Genomic DNA, 15,003 nt, shown 5'->3' on the forward strand with positions numbered 1-15,003 from the left:
ATAATGTATTCTGTCTGTATTTTTTTACTTATTTTGGCCCCTCTACTGAAAATCTCAGTGCTGCTTAAGTATGCAGTAGAAGAAGTAGCAGTTGGGTTTTTTGCTTTTTGTCTCCTATAGCAGAAATGAAGTGACATTCAGCTTTTCTGTTGGCTTTGCTGCTTAGGAGTGCTTAGTATGTGTGCACATGCATATAAATAATTCCCTTTTTATGTAGTTTTTTTTGCCAAAGTGCCCTCATTTGAGTGACATTTTTGCTCCATTTACATCAATGTCAAAATTTCCATTAACTTCCCCAGGGCTGGGATTCCACCTGTTTCGTCTAAGTTCACCATAGTTCAGTCTCATGTATTTAAAAGCATTTATATTTTAATTGCTTCAGTGGAATGCAGTTGTCGTGACCGGCAAATCTTGCAGAGGGCAGGGGAAAGGATCATCTGGCAAGCAACAATGCCACATAAGGGCTTACACAACGGAACAGAAATACTGAGCACTACATTCAGTGAGAAATTGTGTAGTGAGGGGCGTTTCAAATTAATCTCCTTTTACAACATTTTTTTTCAAGTAGGATACTGCTGCTTTTAAAGAGTTTTGTCCAAGTTTACAGCTTCATTCCTGCATATGTGTTGTTGTAAGCAACAGCTTAAAATGTGGGTCTAACGAGATGGAGACAAATCTGTTAACACCGCACAGACAGAGCGAATTATGCAACTTGGCTTGTTTGGATATCTAATCATGACAAAGAAGAAATAAAGGGTGAAAGTGAGTGTTAGCAATAAAGAAAAGTTTTCTAAAAAAATAAGTCAGTGCTTTAGCTCCCCAATTCTCTCACCTTTTCCCCCTGCATCTTGCCTGCAACTGCAGTTGTAGTAAAAGCTGTTCAGTAGAGCAGTTTCGCCTTGGCACAGGAGATGGAACGTTCTCTGCATGTCTGTGCTAAGTATGGCTTCAAACCTAAATTTCTGCTAAACTTTCTGCTTCTTGCTGTGTTTGCCTTGACTCTTTCCTGGATCCAGGTCTAATTCTGACTTCTGTGTGCCTTAGCTAAACTCTGAGATAGCTGGAAAAATGTGTTGCTGCAAAGACAAGATGGGATATCATCCATTTGCTCAAGGCATTACTGCTGCTTCAGCTTAGATTATCAGTGTTTCCAGTACTTCCTAGATTTAAAGCAGATAAAACAATGTATAGACATTTTCTCTGGAGTCCATCAGTAACTGCAGGTGAGAAAGTGTTTAGGATTTCTAAGCTGTTAGTGGCAACAACAGATGTGTCACCAGTTGTGGCTTTGCTTCTGATATTACGGAAGGCAGAGAGAAGCCTTTATTTGGAGGTCATGACAGAGGTTTTTAAACAGTGACATTTTTCTTGTTCCAAATTTTCGTGTCACTAGTCATTCGAACTGTTTTAATAATGTGAACAGTGCTGCCCATAAATACATATGATGGCAGTCCCTAATGTGTTGCTCCTCAACTAGTACAAATCACTGTAATTCTTTTACGTGAACTGGAATAATCCTGTTTAATTGAAGATCTTGCCCAGAGTACAGGAAGTGTATGCGTTAGTCAGGGAAGGTTGTAGGGCTTTCTAATTCTTCTGCTTACTGCTTTCATGCAGATGTGAATTTTTTTTTAAAGTTGACATGATCCAAATAAGGTATTTAGCTTTCCAAGTGTAGTATCAATATTTTGCAATGGAAGCAACATTCTTGGTTTAGGAATTATTTCATTATTGCTTCACAGGAAATGAAGACTATATCTGGGTCTGGACCTTGAAGCATTACTGAAATTTTAAGAGGCAGAAATATTTCTTTCAAGGATAAACTGATTGTATGTGCAAACCCTTATGCAATTAAAATGCTTAGCTACTTCAGAGCTTATACTTGATTGAAATTAATGAGACTGTTTATATTCATGTAAGGCAGATGAATCCAGACATTTAGGATACGTAAAATAAAGTAAAAAAAAATTAGAATTTTTGTAGTTTACAGGAGCAATGAGAAATGCAGTTCTTCCCAAATAAAAAAAAATGATCATGCCTTTTACCAGGGGCAGAGCTTTTACAAACTGAGGATCTCACAACTCTGAAACACAGAATTAGGGCTCAACCTTGAAGCTTTTATCAAATGAACAGTCCGAAGGAGAAGAAGAGTGCTCCGATGATTTGTCAGCTGTGAGATCGGGCTCTTGTACCTCACCCTGAGAGGTAAGATAGCTTTACTTTCTATAATTTACAGAATGAGCAAGCAAGAAGTGTGACTTGCCTAAAGTTACACCACAAGTCTGTGGCAAAGCTGTGGAATAAAACACCCCAGCAGATGTGTACGTAAGCTGCAATTTCATCTTTCTCTCCCGATTCTAAGTTGGGAAGAACAACAACTGTTTTGAAATTCAAACCAGGAAGATAATCATGTCTTTCCATGTGATTTGTTGGTTATCCTGGCTAGTTATCTTGATTGAAATGAGGAAACACATTCCAAAATCTGCTGAGTGGGTGGGAGGATTTTAGGTATGGAAGCTGGGGTAGAAGAAAGTTTACCCTATATATTTTCTGATCTGAAGACCAATTGGCTAAATTGATGTTAAGCTGATAAATTTTCTTGTGGCCACCTTCCTTTTTTTTCTCCCATCAGAATTACTCAACTAGAAAAAGGTAAAACATGTCTTGGAGATATATATATAATATACATAAATCATATACCTAAGTCCTACTCTGTCTTCTGTATATCTGTTTCTGGTTGTTTTACTTCTCTCTGTCCTTCTATATAGTTCACATTTTTAAGTGAAATACAGAAAACTGCCACAAGCACACTTGGAGAACCTGACAAAAGTGCAGTTTGGCACATTCAGATAAGAGCCAGTGGCAGTGCTCAGTCTCAGCATTTCATCACAGATAGATCATATTACAAGTGCAAGAATATTCAGGTTTGTAAATGACAGATTTTAAAAGGCAAAAGAAATTTCTGTAATTCACCGTGCATTACAGCATCAGTGCCATAAATAGGTGTACTCTCTTGGTTTCTTGCATGGCTGATTTTTAAATTTATGATGGAGCATATAAAAGTACATAAAACTAAAGTACACTTACACTTAAAGGATAAAAGCTAGTTTCTGCCAGTGTAGTAATGTACATAATTGGTTCTTCACAGCTAGAAACAAGATACTCTTTCATTCATGCATTCATACCATGGCTATTTAATTTATGGTACTGTTGAGAGGGTGCTTTTTAGAGAGGTAGGTGGAAGGAGAAAAAACCCCAAACATTTCTTAGATTGTTACCTGACTTGGGATGCATACATACAATTATGTAAAATCTGTGTCTGGATGGCTGTTTGTTCTTTCTTGCAGAGTATTCTGTGCTCACTGAGTGGGAGGGTCACACTGTGAGACTAATAAGGACAGAGCTGCATCCCCCTCTACCACTCTTTGGAGACTCACTCTAGCAACTCCTCGGCACTACAGCAGCTCTGTACAGGCATTTCCAGTGCTTCTGGGGAACATATCAATAAAAAAAAAATAAAAATTAAAGGTAAGCCTCTCATTATTTGTAGTCAATTATCTGAACATCTTACGTGTGCACACTCGCTCACACTCACCATCCCTGGCTTGTTTTGTGGTGCTTTTGATTTCCCAAACTGTCGTTTAAGTTTATCATTGCTAACGTTAACTATATCTTATATAAACATGATCTATATCGTAAGTTTTTAACGTACTGTAATCAGCCTGTGCTATAGTATTCTGCTAATGACTGCGTAAATACATTGTATATGCTAGTGGGTGACTATAGCTATATGCGAAGATATGCAAATAAAAACAGCCCCGCTAAATGAGCAGTAATTTACAAAACTGATTAAACTGTTGCGAGTTGCCACAATGCTGATTGTGCATATATTTACATTTAAAAACCTACCTTGTAATTGGCACGCGTGCCGGCCGGCCTGCGCGCAGTTGGTGGGAGCGCGCTGGTGAGTGAGCAGCGGCACGGGCGGGCACTGCCCTGCGGGGAGGGGGCACCGCGCCGCCCGCAGCCCTCGGCCAGAGCCCGGGGCTGCCGCGGCCCGAGTCCCGGCGCCATGGGGCCAGCTCGCCGCCCCCGGCCCGCGGCGGCCCCTCACCTGCCGGCCCGGCGCAGGTGCGGCCGCAGCGCCCCGCGGAGCGCAGCTGCCCCGCTCGCAGGCGCCGCCGGCCCGGGCGGGCTCCCGGCCCCGCTCGGCCCCGGGGCTGCGGAGGAAGCGGCGGCGGGCGCCTGCCCCTGGCTCCCTCACAGGCTCCCCGGCTCCCGGCGCCGCAGGCAGGGGCCGGGGAGACGGGGCGGGCGCGGCGGAGGGAGCGCGGGGCGGGGGCCGGAGAGCGGCTCCGGAGCGGGGCGGGGGCGCTGCCCGCTTGTCTTCCCGCCCGGAGGGCTGCACCCTCCCTCCGGCAAACGCGGCTCGATCCGAGGGAAACGAAGCTGCCGGCGCTGCCGAGTTAGCCTGTGCTGCCGAGGGCTCGGGTCGCTCCACGGGCGCCCCGTAGGCTCCGGTGCCGGTTGTGCCAGGGAGCGGAGCCTCCTGGAGCAGCCGGCGGGAGAGGACCAAGCCCGGAGGTGCGGCGGTAGCGAGGGGGTGGCGGTATCGGTGATCAGAGCTCTTCGGAAAACCAGACCTCCGGAGCGGCAGCTCTACTGAATTCCCGATGCCTGCTTGTAAAGCAGGTGCAGGAAATTAAATGATAATTTATTTGAACATGTGTATTCGCTTTGCCGCCGGTAGGAAGGCTAGAAAAGTTTATCATGATGCAGTTGCTGTCACTACTTGACAGAATAGCTTTGATGATGAATAAGGTGCCTTGCCTTGCGAAAATTTTAAAAATTGCATCTTAGGTATGTGGTTTTCTTTTCTCACAGAAAATCTGATTAGAAAAATGTTAGACTTTTTTTTGTGTTGCATGAAATTCATGTGTATTTATACATCGTAGCTGGCCTAGAAGGAAGCTTTTGTCCTCTAATCACAGTACCAGTTTGTGTTGTTGAAGCCTGTACTTTTGTGAGGTTTAAAATGGAAATTCAATGCTGGCTGCTCTAGGCACTTTGCAAGGTGGAGAAATTCCACATTTTGGATTTTTTTGTGGTTAAACTCAAACAATTGCAGGTTGCCTTTGTTCCATCTGAGGACAACTTCATTAGTCACTGTAAGTCTTGTAACACCAAACAGTATCGCTAATATATCGAAAATTGAAAAACAATTTGGGGAAAAATATCAAAGAAAATTAGTAATTAGTAATGAAATGAAGATTCAGTACCTTTACAATTAAAATCTCCAAGTTAGTATTTCTAAGGTGTTACTTCTGAGTTTATTAATAAAGAACTAAAAATAAGTGTGTTTATCATCTATTTCCAAACTGGCATAAATCTTTTTTGTAGTTTCTTAAACAGATAAATTACACGCTTATATGTGTTTATCAACTTCCTCTTCACAGTTAAGAAGTTCTTGTTTGTAGTTTTCTGACAAGGTGAAGTGAGAAGAATAAGATGAGATTGTTCTGAATATGCTTATTTTTTGTTTCAGATTTGTTGCTGTTTGTTCACATGTGTCCAGGAGGAGATGAAGTACATTGGATCCTGCATAGTTTGGCTTTGTATGGCAGTCTTCCTCCTTCCTGTTTCTACTTCTGTGGCTGTTGGTGACCAGACAGGTACTTCCACTTTTCTTTCCCATCACAGACCAAAGGCGTAAAATCTCAGTACTGAAAATTTTTTAGTGAAAAACAATAGCACATAGAAAGGAAACAATATGAACCGATAAAATTTATACAAGGTTATTTTAAATGTCTTTTGTGAAAGGAACTATGAAGCAGTTCCAAAGCAGCCTTTCTGCTTCCTGTACTTGGAAGGTTCATGTTTGGAGGTAATTGTAGTTCCTAGGAGTTTCGTTTTGTACTTTTCTTTTCCTACCATACAAAACAAGATTATAAATCAGAGTTTTAAAAGCATTTGTGAACAAAATCATGTGGCTTTATTAGAGCAGACCAGTTATCACATTGACCTAAACAACCTAATGCTGATGTTAACCACACCTATACTTAATCCCTAGACTGGGTCATATGTTTTACACACTGTGCAAAAACCCCTTTTTCCTAAGAAGATGGAGGAAAGGAATAAAAATATATTGTTTAATTTAAAAGCTATTACCTGTCTTCTGCAAATTTTCTCATATTTCTCTGTTTTCTTCTTCCTCTTACTTTCCACTTTATAGTCTATATTAACTCTCCAGAATGTGGTAAATTCTGTCTTAAAGACACCTCATATGTGCTTGTCAAATATGGAACATCAGTTTTCTAGAATTACTCAGCCTCAGCAAGTACTGTAGCTGTTATTTTATTTTTCACTTATTATAATTTTCCTATAATTATTAGCATGGAGAACATGTTTATTGCTATTTAAATTGAATTCGATTTTTCCCCCAAAATAAAATTAACTCCTTGTAATGCTTTTCCATTCCAGAAATCTTATGAAGCATAATAGAATCTACACAGACACAACAGCTTCGAATCTCAGTAATTCATTTTTAACTCATGCCCAAGAAATTTAGAAGTCCATGACTAGGAAAACAATCCTTTTACTACCCCTGGAAACTATTAGTAGTAATAATGAATAAATAATAAATGTAATGTGTGGGCTCTGAGGTAATAATAATGCATTGTGAAGAGCCAGAATTTAAGTCAAAGTCTTTTTCCCCTTATATTTTTAGGGCGGTGATGCTAAGTGCTCTGCTGATGAATTATTCTTAACCCCTCTGAGAGAGCATGCCTACATCATAGCTATAAAGTCTTTCTGTCTGAAAGAAGAAAAACAGGTTTTATTCTGTCATTTCCAGGTGGTGGGTTGCAGAAGGGAAATTTTTAAAGTGCTGAAATGGTGCAAGTACAGAAAGTTCCTTAGCGATATAGATTGAAGAATGTTAAAACAGAATTCCTGGAAGCATTGTCACTTTTATTTTTTCTCCAAATGAAATGATGCCTCAGTGGAAGCTGGGACAGCCACAGAAAATGTGGCAGATACACTGAACTGAGAATAAACAGGGTATCTGAACTGTGCATTACATTCTGTTAGAAGTTTGTAGCTAAGCAGCCAGCGGTGAAGTTGCAGTTTTCCTTATTGCCACAGATGGATCAAATATGGGTGGGTGCCATTGAATGGCTAGGAAGAAAAGGAGAGATTGAACCTCTCCTGTGAATAACTGAGGGTGTGCACTTGAAAGAGGCTTCTTCAGTTTGTGGTGGTACAGGCAGATGGTGAGGGATAACAAGTCGATAGCTGCCAGCTTGAGCAGCTCTGCCAACAGCAGGTGTGTGAGTTAAGCCTAGAGTTAAACTCCAGTTGATAACAGGAAAGAGAATCTACAATAGTTTGTAGGGATGGTTACCATCTGAAAAAGAAATGCAAGTTATAGATCAGAAAGCAGGTGTTGGGAAAGAATGGACTGAGCAGCTGTAAAAGTGGTACAGATCTTTCTGACAACCTTTTGTTAATCTGCTCTGTTCTGCTGCTCTGTTTTTCGGCCTTTGTTCCCTCCCATGTACAAATTCTCTTTAAATCAGCATCTGTCCTTCAATAATGATCTTTTTGGTTTCCTTCCTTCAACAACACATGCATAGCATTTATTTCTCTGGGCTAAAATGGAAGCTTTTCCAGCAAAGCACATTTAGGTAGGATCTGAGATTATGATATTTACATCTTGAAATTTCTCACCTGATTTACTCAAATCTAAAGGAATGGCTTCAAATACATGGAAAAGAGTAGACTAGAGTTAATTTGAGGGTGATGAGAGAAAGAAGTGTGTTAGGGGAAGGATTGACTTGTATGCATATGTAGGGGAGAGCTTTCTGAGCAGTCATGCTAAATAGACTTTGTGACTTATTCAATGGGCTAAGATTGTAATAAATAAATACCAGTATTGAAGAGAAAGTCAGAGGCTGAGAGAGTGTACTGGATCTTCTTGGAGCAGTCCTCCTTAGGCTCTGAGGGTTCCAGTAAGAATTAGATTCACATAGAGGATTTCTTTCGGTTCTCATCTTTTGGTATGCTTAATGTTCATTAGAAGGAAGAACTTGCTTCTCATGATGGAGTATAGCAAATCTGAGGGGAGGGAGTTCAGGAGTTATCCAGAGGCATATTTTTGATCTGACTGCGAGCATACTTTCTTCATGTTGTCATCTTGTTATTTGGAATATTTGGGGTTTCAGTGTGGACGTAAGCTCTTTCTCTAGTGACATGTGAAGATCTAATTTGATCATTCCTGAATGCTTTATATTAATATTAATATTCTGTCTCATTTCCAGATCACTGCTTCTTTTTCAAATTTCTTTTACAATTACAGGTTTTTAAGTTACTTGTTAATCCATGAAAAATGTAATATAAACAAAGTCCTGAGACTTAACAAGCATGGTGAATTTTTCTTGTCTTTTGACATGGAATGTGTTGTGAAAAGTATTGGCCATGGATCATGATTTTAGATAGGCACTTTAGCCCAAACACAGTGAGTGCTTTCAAGTATGCAAATCATTTCAGCTTTTTGGTTTTAATGTTTCAGTACAGCTGGATACTTCTTCAAATAAATATAATGACTCTACAGTAACTTTCACATACAATGTATTTTTTATTCCTGATATTACCATCCAACCTGGCCTTGAGTGTTTCCAGGGATTGAGCATCTACCACCTCTCTGGGTAACCTGTTCCAGTGTTTCACCACCATTATTGTAAAGTCTAGTCTAAATCTAACCTCTTTTATTTAAAACCATTACCCCTTTTCCTGTCACAACATGTCCTGGTAAAAAGTCTGTACTCATCTTTCTTACAGGCCCAGTGGCCTGTAAGGCCAGGGTAAGGTCTCTCTGGAGCCTTCTCTTCTCCAGGCTGAAAACTCTAACTCCCAGGAGAGATACCCCAGCTCTCTGATCATTTTTGTGGCATTCCTTTGCACCTCTTCCAGCAGGTCCATCTCTTTCTTGTGCTGGGACCCTGGAGTTGGATGCAGTAGTCAAGGTGAGGGCTTCTCTTGAGAGCTGATGGGCAGAATCACCTCTCTTGATCTGCTGGCCATGCTTCTTTAGATGTAGCCCAGGATCCATCATTACTCTTAAAGCATTCTTGTGGGGCTGCTCTCAATTCCTTCAATCCTCAGCCTGTTTTGATAACTGACCATTGTCCTGACCCAGGTCTTTCACAATAGCACACAAAACAAAGATGCTCGACTCCAGTCAGAAGGCAGCAGAAATCAGAAGGCTTTCTTTACAATTCATTCAGCCCTTTTATAACATGCTGTGCTAAGACAACGCATTACCATAGGACTGACACCTCTCCCATTGGCTAAGTAACAGAAATAGTAAACAACACCTGTTGTTATGAGACAGGAATATTATTTACACAAGGTTGTTTTGGGGAAAAGAAAACTGTTGAAAAGTTTCCCTTGGGAAGAGCTAGCAATTCTCAGGCTCAGAAAATATCGGGTCCACACAGGTCCAGTGGCTCATGAGGTTGTTGAACCTCACAAGATTCCCATGAGCCCAATTCTCAAGCTTGTCTAGCTTCCTCTGGACAAGATCCTGTCCTTCAGGTATGCCAGCTGCACCACTCAGCTTGGTGTCATCTGCAAATGTGCTGAGGGTGCACTCAATCCCTTCATCTATGTCATGAATTAATTAAATAACGTCGGTCCGAAATGGGACACCATTTGTCACTGATTTCCATCTGGACATTGAGGAGTTAACCACTTCCCTCTGGATGTGACTGTCCGACCAGTTCTTCATCCTCCAAGCAGTCCACTCATCAAATCCCCATCTACAGTTTAGAGATATTGTGAGGACCATGTCAAAGACCTTGCAGAACTCCAGATGACATCCATAGCTCTTCCCTTGTCCATTGATGTAGCCACTCTGTTGTACAAGGTCATGGAGTTAGTCATGCAAGGCCTGCCCTTGGTGAAGTGGTGCTGGTTGTCTCAAATAATATGAAATCCTGCTTTTCACGACTTGCTCTTCTTCATGGGAGAATATAGTTCTCCAGGAGTCTAGCATGAGTATCCTAATTTTTTAACTCCGTTGCTTGGATTTCTTATTTCTGCCTGCCAATGCTGTTGTGTTACTTCATAACTATCTCAATAGTCACCGGACTTGAAGTTGACTTCATTACTGTATCATGTTCACTTCTTACCACCCTTGTCTTAATTAACATATACATTTTAATGTAATATAATCTCTACATAGTAAAATAACAAATACAATATTTGTTATTTTACAAAAAACAGAATACAAAAAAATCACATCTTATTTCCTAGTGCCTGTATACTTGAGGCTACAGATACGTAGGAGATCTGAATTCTTGACCTTATTTGCAAGCAAGCTGGCTGGATCTGCTTATCTTCAGTATGAATATGTTTGAGATGGACTCACTGGATATCATTGCTGATATTTGCAAATGTGTGGCTAGCTCTGAAGAGTCTGCCTATGTCTGTGTGCATATGAAACCTGATCCAGTAAGAGTATGAGAAAAATCTTGGGTAATCTAGGTTTCTGCCTGAAGCTTGAGTTGACATAGAATGTAGGTATACATTAGGTTGGGCTTTGCTGTTTGGCCACATTAATTGCTCTGGCCATGCTTACTGATGGAAGCTTCAGTGCCTTTGCAATGTGCATGTCAGTGGTGGTAGATGGCCACTAAAAACTTCACCCAAACGTGAAGTTTAATTATAAAGTAGCACATGGGTACTTGTGAAGTGGATCTTGCCATTAGAGGTTACACTAATCTGAGAAGCCAAGGCTGCCCACTGGAAATTACAGTTCTCACTCAGGAAGTGCACACAAGAAATATCTGTAAGAGGGAGACTGAAGCACACACCACAGTCTCTTCTGTCCCCGTTTGCATGGAATGGAAAGCTGAGCATGGTGCCTACCTATCACTCCAGGAATTTGGAACTCACCACTGCGTGTTACAACAGATATGTCTAGATGCAATGCCCTTTTTTTTTTTTTTTTTTTTTTTCTTTCATAATGCCATTAGAAAACAAACAAAAAAATTCTTACCAATCTTAGTGGCAAGAGAGAAGACAATGATCTGTGATGTACCTGCTTGGTCTGTATAAATTAATATTTTCAAGATTAGTGGATTGATTTTATATTAATAAGCTTATAGCTAGAACTAATTGATTTATGAAGTTCCAGGCCAAATTTTTTGTATGGGTAGGTAAATTCATTAATTTAAAGATAAGCTAACTTAACTGTTGATATCACTGGTTTAATATGATTTTTTTTAGTTCAGTCCACACAGTTTTATCATGTGCAGAGCAATCTAGTGTATAAATGTAAACTTGTTCTTCTTACTATTTAATGACTTTTATAGTAATGTGTTTTAACAGGCCAGATAGGTTCATGGCTTCCCACTGGATCAGCAGTAAAGGTTTATCTTGTTTATTTTCTTTCCTGAATATCTTTCAAGTTTCCTGCATGTCCTCATTGAAGACTATAGGAGCTGGATAGCTGTAAAAGTAGAAGTCCTTTACTGCATTGCTAAAATCAGCCTCATAAAGCAAAGTTGTTATGGTCTGTGCCAGTATGCAGAAAGCCTTCTAGCATAAAGCCCACAAGTCCCACGAAGAAGCACCAGCATCTTATCAGTAGCAACCACAGCGGCAGCAGCAACAACAGCATCCCCAATCGGTGTTCCATGAGCGTGTTAGCAGTCTCAAAGCAGTGCATTTTATTCTATTTTTAACCCATCAGGTGGAAACACAATGTTACTACAGTCTTGCTCTGGGCCTTTCCTAAGCTAAGATTGATGTGCGAAAGTACTGTAATTTTTTACACAAATTCTATGTGTATAACTCTATCTTGTTCTATTTAGGAATACTTAGCAAGGCTACACTGTTTTTGTTATGACTAGAACTTTTTTAACTTTGCAAAAGGCAATGCCACTTGAACTTTAAACTAGGCTTTAGGGCTTCTCTTACTAGCTAATACAGGCTCTTATTTGTTTAAGGCCCTCTACTTATTTAAAACTAAAGCTGCATTTCTACCTCATGTCTGTGTGGATTTATGCACTTTAGTCTCTTTGAAGGTTTTAATTCAGCCCTCACATTTCTGAACACCCCTGTGTGTGTGTGGATGAGGCCCAGAGGGATTTTACATCCAGACAAATATCTTCATGTAGACCTCGTCATTCAGCTGCCCACATGTTGAATGGGCAAATTGCCTGTTTTGTCTCAGGCTAAAGAAAATTTAAGAATCTGCTAGTAGTACTAAAAATCGTGGAAGAGGTTAACTATACAAGCTGTAACTACAGAAAGAATTTTCATCACTCTATAGTAATGAAAGTTGTCAGCCTTGGTATGGAGAGAGTTTGGTCTTGTTATTTGAGAGTTTTCCCTTAGCTCTCTGGTAAAAGGAATAGCACTGAACTAAAGGAGTGCATCAGCAGCATGCAATAGAAGATTCACCGTAACTCTTTCAGTTCTTCTGTGGATGTCGAATACAAACAAATAACTAACACTTAGATGGACTGTCTGTGCTGTGACTGTTATGCCACTGATAAAAATAGGTCCATGGTCCAGTCTGTGGCATGTGAGGAATCATTGCTATCATCTGGACAGCACAAAAATTAAAGCTTGAGCCTTTATTTGGACTTGGAAGAAAGCGGCTGTGGGGAATAGGCTCGAACTTTCTAATCTTTCACTGCTCAACACTCATGTAAGTTAATGCTGAAAAGAAAAGAGCAGTTGTGTCCCAGGTTCTCTAAAGCTTACATCAGTTTAGGGTCAAATCAGCTGTAAGTACACTCTGTCTGCTCTTATAAGTACTGTCAAGAATTTAACCAAAAAGGGAATCTGCCTTGAAATTTATTGAATATTTTTGTAAAAAGCCCTTAGGAAACATGTAGGTTTAAGAAAAACATCTGTCCACGTATGTCTGACATTCTTTTGTGACTTCAGCCATAAATGGCTTCCTTTATGCCAGCTTATTTCTTAGAGTTATAGTTATGTAAATATACCCTAACAACATTCATTGTTTTAGAGTGTAGAATATAGAATTCTATAGTTTAATAATCTGTATTTGGTTGAAGGTTGAGGTTTGTACACCAAAGGGCATCTAAGGTGAACCTGTTTCTGCCCCATTCCGTGTGTATATATCAACTGGTGTACTGAAATTGCTATGTTACTGTGTAATTCCAGCAAATGCTTTTCTCACTGTATAAAACTTCCTGCTAACCAAGAATGATGAAAGATTTCACTTCAGAGCTTTCAACATTGAATATTCTTTACAGTTTGGCATCTTTTCTAGGGAAAGGGAATTTACAGAGTTTTTCATGCATATATTTCATCTCATTTATCATGAAATTCTATCTGTACAGAGAAAAACGTGCATATCCACGCATTTATGGATCTATATAAGGGAAAGGAAAAAATTATTCTCTTAGAGCCTTGGAAGTAAACTAATTTATCTGTGATGTTCCTTGTAGTAGTCAATTGTTAGTTGTAATTTTGCACGTGGAGGACATGGAACATACTGAATCTTACCAAAACAAAAAACAAGAAAGTGTTTTGCCCAGTCTATTCTTTAAATACTTTACATAGTATTATTACCCATGTTATCAGGAGGTGTCTTTATGTCTGAATTATATGATATAGTTTCACTTTTACTAGTTATTTCCAATTAGCCGTTCTTAATCCAGATCAAATACTGAAATATATTTAATAGCATTTAAGAGTTTTGAAGGCCAAAATGCTTTCTACAGAATGAATGACAAATTTCATGTCCTTTAAAATTACAAATATAGCTATTTTTAATACCAATATTTGGTCTGGTTGCTCTTACAAAACATTTAAATATAGATATTTCCAGGTTAATCATAGAACATGGCTTATTTTTTTCACTGAACTAATGCTTCAGAAAGCATCTTGACATTCACTGTTCAGCAGCTTCAGATACACCTTGGACATCTTTTTAGTTGCACCAGCTCACAAAGCTTTGTGCTTCATAAGTTGACAGGATGAATATCAAAACTTGTCATCTTTGATTTGCTAGTTTTTTAGGATTTAGCAGGGCTGTTTGCAAAACTTGTTAAATAGCTAGCCTTATTTCTGACCCCTGCACAGAAGTGACATTTTTTCTGTATTTCTTATGGAGATTCCTGTATATGTATTTAAAAAGAGCACAAAGGACTTATTTCAAGTAAGAATTAATAATAATTATTTTGCGTACTAATAATCTTATTAGTGTCTTATCTAAGGGTTTAGTTAGATTTAGATTTGGTTTATCATGTTCCAAATTTTAGAATGTTCTGTTTGCTTATGAAAATACTTTGGTTCGGACTTACTCCCCTACTTAATTTTCAAGCTTTTTTTTCCCCCAAAAATATAATATTGCTTCATATTCATGAATAGGGGAAAATATTTTCTAGTAATGCAGTGAGAAATACAAAAATAACTTGGAACAGATATTACTGCTTTATAGTGTTGTAAATGGAAACAATATGGTACGAATCTAATGGTTTTCTTCTGTCTATATTGTTTATATGAACTTTAACCACAGGCAACTGAATTAAAATGTGATACAGATTCTATCTGCTCATATTATTGGAAGTGTAGTATAAAATCTGCTCTCGTTTAGATTTTGTAATTTGGTTTGATGCTGCTTTTTATATCCTAAAGAAACAAAAAGATATGTTCCTGCCAATAATACCATAACTTCTGTGATAGTTGGTTCAATTCCTGTTGGTTTGATAACATTTTACAATAGATACTAAACTGTGTTCTCTTGAAGGTGCTGTGTGTCCTTTAATGAAACAAGTTGCCCGTCATCTCAAACTAATCAACAGAGACAGTCTTGCTGTATCAGGTAAATGACCAAGCTAATATGGATATCTATATTAATTAGTTGGCAATGATTACTGGATGTAATCATAGTTGACTGAATCTGGCTTTAAAATTGGAAGGGTAGAATGCCATCTCCAAGCATGAAAAGCTACTGCTGGA

The 15,003-nt window shown here is 39.2% G+C and overlaps 1 protein-coding gene and 1 long non-coding RNA gene across 2 annotated transcripts in view; one reads left to right on the forward strand and one right to left on the reverse strand.

Moving 5' to 3' along the window:
* Positions 1-838: 838 nt before the first annotated feature.
* LOC136358383 (uncharacterized) lies at positions 839-3,956 on the reverse strand. The gene is made up of 3 exons (XR_010743074.1): positions 3,910-3,956; positions 3,279-3,489; positions 839-1,076 (listed from the first exon to the last, which is right to left on the reverse strand). It is a non-coding gene; the product is annotated as an uncharacterized lncRNA (long non-coding RNA).
* Positions 3,957-5,549: 1,593 nt separating this feature from the next.
* Positions 5,550-15,003, forward strand: part of COL19A1 (collagen type XIX alpha 1 chain) — a 172,210-nt gene continuing 162,756 nt past the window's right edge. Inside the window, 2 exon segments of the mRNA XM_066314266.1 lie at positions 5,550-5,672; positions 14,792-14,866. Of these exon segments, the coding sequence (XP_066170363.1) occupies positions 5,582-5,672; positions 14,792-14,866 (166 nt within the window). The 5' untranslated portion in view covers positions 5,550-5,581.

Source organism: Sylvia atricapilla, chromosome 3 (assembly GCF_009819655.1).
Source record: "Sylvia atricapilla isolate bSylAtr1 chromosome 3, bSylAtr1.pri, whole genome shotgun sequence".
In the NCBI taxonomy this organism is placed as follows: Eukaryota; Metazoa; Chordata; class Aves; order Passeriformes; family Sylviidae; genus Sylvia; species Sylvia atricapilla.